The sequence below is a fragment of the Petaurus breviceps genome, unplaced genomic scaffold (genome assembly GCF_028583685.1).
Source record: "Petaurus breviceps papuanus isolate PSGF00001 unplaced genomic scaffold, PetGlider_PUasm1.0 175, whole genome shotgun sequence".
NCBI classification, from domain to species: Eukaryota; Metazoa; Chordata; class Mammalia; order Diprotodontia; family Petauridae; genus Petaurus; species Petaurus breviceps.
In genome coordinates, this window is record NW_027185764.1 from 63,520,473 (window position 1) to 63,532,242 (window position 11,770).

Below are 11,770 nucleotides of genomic sequence, written 5' to 3' on the forward strand. Positions count from 1 at the left end.
ATATATTATTATATTATAATATTTGTATATAATATATATAACATATAATATAATATAATTATATTATATCATTATTATGCATGAGATAATATTTGCAAAGCAGGAGTACTCTGGCCTTATTTAATGCTTTTTTCCTTCTTCCTATAATTGCAGTATTTTTTTTTAAGTCTTCCGAAGATGTAGAAAAATATTTTTTCCTTCCCATATCTCCAGCTCACTGAAAAAGAATGAACTCTTGTTATCACATAAGCACAGTCAAGCAAAACAAATTCCTATATTGGCCACTTCAAAAAATGTTTCTGCATATCTATCACACTCTATTAGAAAAATAAAAGACTTATCAATGTCTTTTGTTTTTATCATTTCTGAACACCCTTCCTCTCCCCAGTTCTTCTTTGCAAAGAAAAAAAGGATGACTGAAAAACCACCAGCATACAGCAAATTCAGCCAACAACTTAGGCAAGATTCTGTTCTTTTGGTCCTCAGTGCCAGGAGTAGAAGGTGTACTTGATTATGTGTTCTCCAGACCCATTACTGGTTTTTCACTTACTCAAAACTGGTTTTCCTTTTAGTGAAATTTTCAACGACACTTGTCTTTCATGGATTTTTACGCTTCCTTTTGCAAATCAAATCAACAAGAAATTTATTGAGATCATTGTCATAGGACCAGAGGCAGTAAGTTGTCAGGTCCTGATCTACTTGCTGACTGACACAGCAGTTCCTTGTTTCCTTTGCCTTCCTAAGTTGCCTGATTTTTTTTTTTTTGCTTTTTTGGAGAGGGAAAAGTAGGGCAATTGGGGTTAAGTGACTTGACCAAGGTCACATGGCTAGTTTTTTGTGCTAAGTGTCTGAGGCCACATTTGAACTTAGGTCCTCCTGACTCCAGGGCTGGTGCTCTATTCACTGTGCCACCTAGCCAGGTCGCCCCACCTCCACCCCCCATTGCTTAGCATTTTAAAGCACCTTTTTTTGTTTAAATTTTCTTTTATTTTATAATTAACCAGCATTTATTTTCTCTCCCTTCTATTCTAACCTCTATACCCTGGCCCATTTTAAAGAAAAAAATGAATTCCTATATTGGCCTTGGACAAAAGATACCTAACATTTCCATTTTCATTTTCTTCTCTTCCCAACCTGGTAATGGCCAGTCTTTCTGTGATAAGCATGCAGATTTACTTCCAGCTTTCCTCAAAGTGTAAAATGCAAGCTAAGCAGAATTTGGAAGTGTGGTACAGTGTGACAAGCATTGGCTTTAGCATCAGGAACTAGGTTCAAATCTTGTGTTGTGTTGGCAGTTTTCATCAGCATTTTAGATTTCAGTTGTTTGTGTTCTCATGCATGGCTATATTTTAAGGGACAGTCAAATACAGAGCACAGTAACCACGGATCTATGTGATTTAGGCAGCATGTAAAAACTTTGTAAGGGCCACTTGAATACTCCCAGTCAGTTCCATAGTTTGTTGGTTTTTGTTTTTGATTTTTAAAACAGAAGAAATTAAGGACACTATAGAAGGCCCATCCAGCTTCTGTCAGCTATAGCTTCTATCATTCCTGGTAAATCTGTTTGGGAAATTAACACAGGCATCCCATACCTGAAACCTACTGGCTTAATGTCCAATACCCATGGTGATTATAGGTCCTCTTAATGCAAACAGTGCAAGATAGGCAGGAAGTGCTATGGTCAGTGGATTTTAATAGCCAACAATTCCTCTTTGGTGATTTTTCCCCAAAAAATGAATGTAAATCAGTCATATGGAAATAGACATTTTACATTTTCGTCTATTCAAAATAAATTAGACTACAATTGCAAAATCTATAACAATAGGGTAAAAGAAATTCAAGACAATCTTTATCCTAAGAAAATTGTCTTCAGGGTTGTACTGTTAATAAAAGCCCAGTTACTCAATCCAAATAATACTATCTTATTAGACCTCTCATGAGCTCTGTTTTTCTGACTCTTATCATTTGTGTGAATATTAAAATGAATTAACGTGCTAAAATGTATTGATAAGTAGATGCTTCATTTTTTCAGAAAAGCAAAATTGTTATGATAGTCTTCATAACCTTTCCATTTGTTATGGCTAAAAAAATCTCATCACCTAGTGGCCAGTCAGGTGTGATCACATTGTAGTCTCTGAATTTAGACCAGACATTGGACGACAGATATGGTTTATCATTGCCTCTTCATGGGACCTGTCAGGGTCACCCTTGCATTATACTGAGGCACTGGAGGAAAATGAGGACTTTGTGCCTGAGGAAGAAACTCTGTGATCTTTGAAAGAGGCCATGTCAAGTCAAGAAACATTTATAAAGTACTTGCTATGCACTAGGTCCTGTGCTAAGCACCTGGGAGACAGTGAGAGGCAAAAGGAGAGTCCCTTCCCCTCAGGAAGTTCACAGTCTAATGGGGGAGACCACAAGCTAACAGCTATACACAGACAGGCTAAATTGCCGACAAAGACCTCAGCATTAAGGTAATCATCTGGTTTATCGGTCTTCTTTCCTCTTACCACAGAATCTCTGGGGACAGCCTGGACCATTAGAGAACCAAAGCACAAAAAAGTTATCAGTCACCTGGTTTGAGTGTCATTGGGGAAGGTTCCACATGCCATCAGCCTGTCATAGTACCTGAAATTCCACCGTGAGAGATTCATTCCTTTGGGTCTTTTTTGTTCTCAACTCGAAAAGTTACAGACTTAGGGGTAAAACATTGAATGATTATCAGCTTAAACCTCAGTGAGGATCCTGAAAAGGAGCCATAATTTGGGGGATGGAAGGCTGCATTCATTCCAAGTGGGAGGAGACACTATTAGGAGAAAGAAAGTCAAGACTACAAACTTCACCTCCTTAATAATTTTTCCCTAATCATAATAGGTGAGGAAACTCTTCGCAATGCATATTGCTATCTTCTCTGTAACTTAACAGTCTTAAGAGAGTCTAAGGCATTGAGATGTTAAGGGTCACACAGTTTGTGTTAGAGTTGGGGCTGACTTCTTGGTTTTGAGGCCACCTTTGTATCAACAAGGACACATTGCCTCTTATTTAATCAAAATGTGTAATTGTAAATATGATTTTAAGTAGTGATGAATTATCTCATCTTTTGGTGGAAATAGATAAATAGAACTGATGAAACAGGACAAAAATAAGATAAAAAACAGTGAAGCCAAGTTTCAGGTGACTTTTTATCTCCCCAAATTCAAGATCTAACCTTCCAGAAAGACTCTAGAAAGCAAAACATACACCTGAAGCCAAAAAAACCACACACACACATAAAGGTAGATTTGTATCCCCAGTGGTTAGTTAGCCTTTAAGCACCATGCAGCTAATAAACACTAATTGTTCAGATTGACATTTCTGGGAAAATCAATTAACCAGTTCGTTTATTATGTGCTTATTATGTTCTGTGTTTCTATGTACCTGGCATCATGCTGAGTGCTAGGAAAACAAAAGAAAAAGCAGTAATAGTCCCTGGCCTCAAAAAGCTTTCATTCTAAACATAAATTGGTATATATAAGATGCTTACAGAGTGGATAAGGTGACCTTACCTATCAGGCACTAATAGCTGGATAGAGTGAGAAAGGCCTCTTTTATAAGGTCACAGCTGATCTGACTCTTTAGGACAGTCTGGGGCTGTAGGAGATAGAGGTGAGGAAGGAGCCAAGGCAAAGGCAGGGAGATTGGAGATGGAGAGTTGGGTGTGAGAAATGGCCAGGCAGGCCAGCAGGGCCAGACTGTAGAATACATGAAGGGCAGTATTGTTGTGAAGGGCTTTAAATGCCAAATAGCTTATATTTGATTGGATGGGTAATCAGAAGCCACTAGGTGGGGGGTGTGGAGGGGGAGGCAGAGGTACCACATGGTATTGATGTATTAGAGAAGAGAGACTTCAGGCAGGGAGATTAATTAGAATGCTGTTTTCAGGAGTTCAAAATGAGAGGTGGTCTGGACCAGGACAGTGGATGTGTGAATATAGAAACACACATACCAGAGAAGGAAATGGCAGGATATGGTAACTGATTGGACATGTTTGATGAGTGAGAGTAATGAGTTCAGAATGATACCAAAGTTATGAGCCTGGAAGCCTGGGAGAATGATGGTGCCCTCAACAGTAATGAGGAAATGGACTCTGTTTTAGATATGTTGAGTTTATCAGGTGTTTTCAGGTGTGTTTATAAGTAGCAGGGAAGGAACCTGCACATAGGGTGAGATTGAACATTAGAGAGAGAATAGAGGTGATAGCATGGGAGGGGCAGGGGGTCTTCTGGAGAAGATGGGAGGGGATGGAATCAAGATACTTGTAAAGGATGCTAACCATTTTTATGTCAACTTATTGATGTAAACTCTAATCCCATGTAGTAATTGCTAAGCAAATATTAATCTTTGATATTCTCTTTTTAAAAACACAGAATGGATTTTTACCCAATGTCTTTAAGGCGTTAGCACATCGACCAGGGGAATTCAGAGCATTTTTTGCATACTACAATGCCATTATCAACAAAGAAACGGGTAAAGTAAAAGATAACACAATTATTCATGGATACTTTAATATATTGTTATTAATTTTGTTAAATATTTACAAATTTTAAACATTGATTTTAAAAAAATTTTGAATTCTAAATTCTCTCCCTTCCTCATACTCATCCCCCATCCCTTGAGAAGACAAGCAATATGATATTGATTATACATGTTAAATCATGCAAAACATATTTTGTGGCTCCCTTTAAAAAATGAATATAATAGATAGTCACAGCTCACAATTCAGTTAAAAGGAACCAAGTACAAGCTGTAATTTCTAGTTCATAATGTCTGAGCACAGGCTGAGACCATTAAGCTAAGGCTGGTGCAGTATTCCCTTAGCCTAATGATTCCAGAGGAAACATGAATCAGGTCTTGATCTTCTCTCTTTTCACTTTCTTCTAGATCTTGAAGCTTCAGTGTCTCCCTCTTTGTGGACTCCTGCCTGTGCCTTAAATCATGAAAATGTCTCCCCCATCTTGAAAAAAATCTTTGCTTGAAAAAAAAAATGACCCTTCTCTCTTTCTACCATCTCGTCTCTTTTCGCTGCCAAACTTCTCTGACAGATGGTCTGTTCCTACTCTATTCTCTGCAGTTCTCTCCTTTACCTTCAGTGGTCTGGGTTTTCCCCTTTGCTGTAAGAATATCCCTCTTGAAACTTCCATCTGGAGTGGTCATTCCAGAAGAGGTGGGGCTTTTTTGAAGGCTAGGTGGGATCTGATCAGGTGGAAAGGAATAAACCCAGCATTCCAGATACCAGGGGATGACAATAGAAAGTGAGGCAAAATGGCCTTCATGCTAGAATGCTGGTCAGGAAGTAACATCAGCTACCTAGCACAGTTTACAGAATTATTTAGATTAAAAAAGACTGCTTCAAAGGAGGGGCAAAGGTTTTTTTTTTTTTTTTATTTGACTTGAATGATTCATTTGACTGAAATTCAGTGCTACAAAATTGCTTCATTCCTCAAATGTCTTTTGGTCAATTCACTGTGAAATGCAGATAATTAACCTTGGTGATGACAGTATCTATTTAAACTTTATTCTTTTCTAAATGGCTTTAAGTTCTGTGCATTTATTTCTGTTACTTGTATACACATTTTCCATTTCAGTGATGCGTGTACAGATATTTTCCTATTTTCTTTTTTTAATAGGACATCTCAGCAAGGCTGATAAAGAACTCATCATCGTAGCTACAAGTGCTAGTAATAGGTGCCCCTACTGTGTAATTGCCCATAGCGCTCTACATAGAATATATTCCAAAAATTCCATTCTGGCTGATCAGGTTAGTATATAAACTGAAAGAAAAGAAAGTGTCCTCTTACTAAATCCATTTTATGGGTAAGAGCTCCATTTGACCTCAAAATCTTGCATAAAGGAATTACTAATGGGATAAAAGGCAGAATAACTGTTGCCTTATAAGCCTAAAAGTGGTTTTTGATTCTCTATCAGTAAGGTTTTGTGCTTTGGGGTTTAATTCTTGTTCTTTGGCAATTTCAGTGCTCCCTTGTGATAAGTTGGTGGTAGCTGTGTGACTGACAAAGTCGTTTAACCTTGTGCCTCAGTTTCCTTATCTGTAAAATGAGAGGGTGTTGATCATATGCTTTGATGTGACTATTCCATTTGCACAGATAGTCTGAGATAGTCTTTTGGTTAGCAGCCATTTTTTTGTTAGCTTAACCCTCTCCCTACATATATATTTATGCAATCCTTGATATAAAAGTTTATATTCACATAACCTACATCTGGTTCTTCTTTTCTTCTAAGATAGTGTTTTGCAAATATTCTCAAACCTTGGCCAGAGCCATAACTAGGAAAGGGCTTTTGTTCTAGGATTTTGATAGTTTTTGACTTTTTTGTTGTGAGGGAGGAGGGGGAATTGATTCCTTCTTGGGAGTAACATAATAGTCACATGCTGCCATTCGACATAACTGTTCTTCCCATTACTGTGACTTGTACCAGTGGTCAGACTGTCCTTTTTGCTTCTGTTTCCCACAACAGCCCCCTCTTCCTTGAACAAATGTTTTCATTTTATGTGAAACTATTTCTAGTAATGGCTCTATAATACTTGTGAACTTTCTAGAACATAGTAATGTGCACAAACTTGAAATTAAACAATTTTTGTATGGAAGTTAAAGGTATCATAATATCTGTTGTATTTCTCAGTCCCATTTATTTTGTTAAGTACAATAACCTGGTTTCCAAAAACCTGCTACTTACAAAAAAATTTTGAAATAACTTGGACAATTATAATGATGTGAAATGTTTAGCAAGTAAATTTTTAATTGTCTTAAAGTCTTTTAGTTTCTAATTTTTAAAAAGTGAGATGTCCATTGCACAATGAATAAATACTGTCAGTTTGAGGAGGAAGCCAACTGTAGTACCTGAAAGTAGTACATTCATAGATAAAAAACACCATTTAAATATCAGAAATACAGAAACACCAAGTAAATTCATAAAATACTACCCACAGTATTATTGGAACTCAAATTACCATTATTGACAGTGAGGAGAGACTGTTGAATTGGCTTTGTACACATTAATAAACAAAAAGGATGAAACCTAGTAAGTTGAAACAGCTTGTTAAAAAATTGCTTACAGAACTGCTTAATGTAAAAGGCCCCATTTGATGTCACCTATAGCTTTGATGTGTTTGGAATAATGCTTGCAAAATCATATGAAAACTTAGACAAATTAATAGGGAAACGATCCATTTTTCATTACAAGTAGAGGAAGCAACAAGTGTAGATGGAGAGAGTGATTTATGTATGCATGATACTTGGTTGGAAAATGTTGGGAATTTGTTACTTTGCAAATCCACTGGTGTACATACAGCGAAAGAAAATTTCAGTATGAATTGACATATTTTTCATGAAAATGACAATGTGGGAAAACCACATTGGCTATTGTACTATTAGAAAAACACAATCAATATTAGGATGAAACATACATCTCCCAACTAGTGAAGCAGCCCCATCTGCAATTTTTTACATGCTTCACAATCATTTGTATATGAGCTATAGGGTTTTTTTTCTAGTTGGTAGAATAATTAGCTTGATATGAAATGGTCCATTAAGAGAAAGGCCCTTTTATAAAAGTATATGACCATATTGGGGCAGAACACAGGGTACTTGTCACAGTAAGCACATGTCACAGTTTATAGGGTGTGCACCCAAGAAATTAAAAAAAAATTGTTTAAGGAAAGCATTTAATACTCAACAGTAAAGTTTTTTCCCAATACTAAAGAATCTAAAACTTACTTAAAATTAACGACTAAACTAAAATATCAAACACACAAGGCCCATTATGGGAATGTTGCAGAATGACATTAAAATGTAATTGGAAAATATTTAATGAAATAAAAATACAATAGAACATAAATAATATGTAGCTTTCTAAGTCAGCACGTGGCCAGCAGGGGTCCTTATGCATGATTTAATGGCCCTTCTTTCTATTTGAGTTTGACATTATTGAACTAAAAATGAGAGACAAAATGTGTATGTGTATGTGTATTGGGGGGGGGGGCGAAATAGGCATACCTTATATAAACCTTATATGCATGCCTGTTTTTGAAATATGTTGGCTTCTTGAAGGGTATTAGAGTTAAAAAAAAAAAGAATGCTGTTTTTTTAGTTTTGATAACATTTTCTTGAAACTTGCATATTTCATAGATCCTTCTGAAAAACTAGGACTCTGAAACAATGCAGAGTCCTCAAATCTGTGCTTTGATTCTGAAACTTAATGAATGATTGGATTTATGAAAAAAGTTGGATAATGTTGAAACTCATATTTTTAATGTTAAATTAAGAACCACCTCCTTGTAAATGGAATAGATGTAGTCTTATTAAAGACTTGACCAGTCAACAGTCAATTTTAAAGACTTTGACACTTTTAAATTAGCTAGGCCCAGTGGATAGAACACTGGACTTGGAATCAGGAAGATTCCTCTCCATGAGTTCAAATGTCTCCTCAGACATTTTCCAGCTATGTGACCCTGGGCAAGTCACTTTAATCCTATTTGTCAGAGTTCCTCATCAGTAAAATGAGTGGGAAAAGGAAATGGCAAATCATTCCAGTATCTTTGCCAGGAAAACCCCAAATGAAGAATGGGATGTGACTGAACAACAAAAGAAACTTTTAAATACGATTTGATAAGAAACCTGTTTGCATGAATAAATAAGGTAGTTTCATCTCATTCTATCTAAATAAAAAAAGCTAATAGACTCGTCATGTGATCCGCACATTGAAAAAATGAATTTATTGACTATGGATGAAAAAAAGTTGTGTGGTTTACTAAATTTTCCTATTTTTCACATAAAACAGGATTTTTTTCTTTTTACTATAGCTACCGTAAAGACAAAATACTTTATCTTCACTAGTGTAATTCTCTAAAGAATTTGTGGGAATATTATCAATGACATGAGAAATTTTGTGTCAAAAATATCTCAGCCCCACCCATTGCTGTTATAATAACTTTTATGGTTATTGTTATAGATGTGAAAATTATAGGACTAGAGACTGGAACCTTGAGTCTATTGAAATAGGGAGCTCCTAGATGAATAAACATCCTCAACCAATGCAGGTCAACAATTTCTCTGCAGCTTACAGCTTTAGAAAGTTGGCTAGGACACAGGAAGGTTAAGAGACTTGCCCAGGGTCACTGTATGGGCCAGTATATATAGGAAGTAAGATTCGAACGCATGTCTTCCTTGCTCTAGGACTACCTCATTATCCACCATATCTCTCATGAAAATGAGAAAAGATCTTGTCTATCTGTGTGTTACTTTTTAATACATATTTAAGATTGATAATAAAAATTACACATTTTGAATTTTCTCAGAAAAAATTAGCTCAGGAAATTATTTTCAAAGATGATTTTATTAAAAGTATGTGAGAATAAGTGTTTTTTGTTTAAAAAAAAAGTCATGGGGTGGAAATAAAGTGTCACTATAATGCAATGTTTGGAAACCACTGTCACAGAGCACTTCACCACTTGGCTTTCCAAGAGAATCATACTTTTAGACAGTTTATTCCCTCTGACTTCAGCTCTTTGATACAGCCTAATCTTTTATCCGTAGTGTCAAGTTCATTTAGTAAGCATAACTGGTATATAATAATAGCAGTACACCAACTCTCTCCTTATTTTCCTACAGGTCATTGCTAATTGGAGAAAGGCTGACTTATCACCTCGAGAGTTAGCTATGCTAGAATTTGCTCTTGCTGTTAGTCGTGCTGATGACATAACCGAAGAACATTTTAAAAAGCTGGAATTGCAGGGTTTTGATCGAGAAGATGCCTGGGACATAGCCTCCATTTCTGCTTTCTTTTGTATGTCTAACCGTATTTCTCATTTTATTGACCTGATGCCCAACAAAGAATTTTATTCATTGGGTAGAAAAAATGATCAAGATATGTAAGAGTATGTCCAACACAGAGGCACCATAAAATGTGGATATTTTATGTGTGTGAGTCCTGTATGTCTATTAATAAGTTTTCCCTTAATATTTAGCTTATGTACACAATGGAAAATAAACTAATTTAGTATTTTACCTATTAATACTGCTTTTGCAAAGTTCATCAAGAGTTGAAAGTTGATGAAATTAAGTAATTGTGTAAGCATTGATAATTCAGAAGGCCTTTTACACATAAAGGAGGCTATTTTCAGTATTTTCATTACAAAAAAAATTACCTTCATTTGCAATGCTCTTTGTATTTTCTCCTTTCTATAACATTCCCTTATAAAAAAAGATTAAAAAAGAAAAATAACAGTCCAGCAACCAATACATTGATTGAGTCTGACAGTATATGCAACATTCCACATCTGTAGTCTCTAACCTCTTCTATGAAGGGAGGGAGGTATATTTTCTGAACTCTCCTTTCTGGGGCTAAGCTTGGATTGACATTGCTGTCATCATGCATATTTTGCTGATTCTGCTGCCTTCACTCATCAGTCTTCCTAGGTTTCTCTGAATTCTTTTTATTTTTTTGGTGGTACAGTAATAATATTCCATTATGTTCATGTGCTACACTATATTGAGCCATTTCCTAATAATTATGTTGGTACACTGTTACTTTTAGGTGATCCTAAAAGAGCATTTGGGGGCAGCCAGGTAGCACAGCGAGTAAGAGCACCAGCTCCAGTGTCGGGATGACCTGGGGGATGGAATCCGGGCTCAGACACTTAGCACCCACCCAGAAACACCTGGCCGTGTAACCTTGAGCAAGTTACTTAACCCCAATTGCTTAGGGGCGGCCAGGTTGAGTAAGAGCACCGGCCCCAGAGTAGAGATGACCTGGGGATTGAATCTGGGCTCAGATACTCAGCATCACACCCAGAAATAACTGGCCGTGTAACCTTGAGCAAGTTACTTAACCCCATTTGCTTTAAAAAAAAAAAAAGCATTTGGAGGAAAGGGAAGCAGAGATGAGACTCAGGGAAATTCTAAGAATTGGGAACCAACTATATTAGATTAGCCATTTAATTTAAACCCTTAGGGTTTAAGACTTTGTCATTTTCCAACAGCTCTTTTGCTATTAGATGAAAAATGAGACTTTTCAAACAAAATATAAACATGATTTGAAACTAATTCTTTTCTGAAGTAGATTTAGGGACTTTTAAATTTCATGTCAATATGAGCAGACCCATTTTATTCGAACATTTTATGACACCTCCTCCTATCCCTCTTTTTTTTCCTTAAACCTGATAGAGAGGTATACTGGGCTGCCTTCTTTCTCAGTTGACCAATGTCTAGTGGCTTTTACTAATGGATTATGACATTAGTCATTTAAATAGCATTTTAATCCATAAATAACCTACTTTAGGTTTACATGAGGGTTGTCTGAGCACATATCATAGGCCAATAGGTACCCTCTTACTGAAGTAAGAGCAGAAGAAATACAGAACTTGGAAGCAATTTCTTGTATTCTTTCAAGATTCATTTTACAGGGGAATTGGTTCTATGTACTTGTACTGTTCCTTAAATTTGTATGATTCTCTTTGACTTTCTAAAGTACGTTCATAGCTTTTATGTGGTTATAAGAATTATATACAAGCCTACATAGTATTTTCTCTATTCATGTCTTTTTTCAATATTTTTTGAATTAGTAAACAAATTCATAATTAACTTTGAGAGCTGAGATGTATTAACACTTGATTTGATTTCACTGTGAAAAAAGGATTAACTTGAGCCTGTGAACAAAATATTAAATATGAGGGAATTGTTATGACTATACCTCAAATACTGTACCTCATGAAATA

At 36.0% G+C, this 11,770-nt stretch overlaps 1 protein-coding gene across 1 annotated transcript in view; it reads left to right on the forward strand.

Annotated features, from left to right (window-relative positions):
• LOC138158929 (uncharacterized) overlaps positions 1–10,289 on the forward strand; it is a 29,625-nt gene extending 19,336 nt beyond the window's left edge. The window contains exons 3-5 of the mRNA XM_069085287.1: positions 4,407–4,506; positions 5,667–5,797; positions 9,666–10,289. Coding sequence (XP_068941388.1) covers positions 4,407–4,506; positions 5,667–5,797; positions 9,666–9,929 — 495 coding nt within the window. The 3' untranslated portion in view covers positions 9,930–10,289. The remainder of the gene's footprint in view (positions 1–4,406; positions 4,507–5,666; positions 5,798–9,665) is intronic.
• The last annotated feature ends 1,481 nt before the right edge of the window (positions 10,290–11,770 follow it).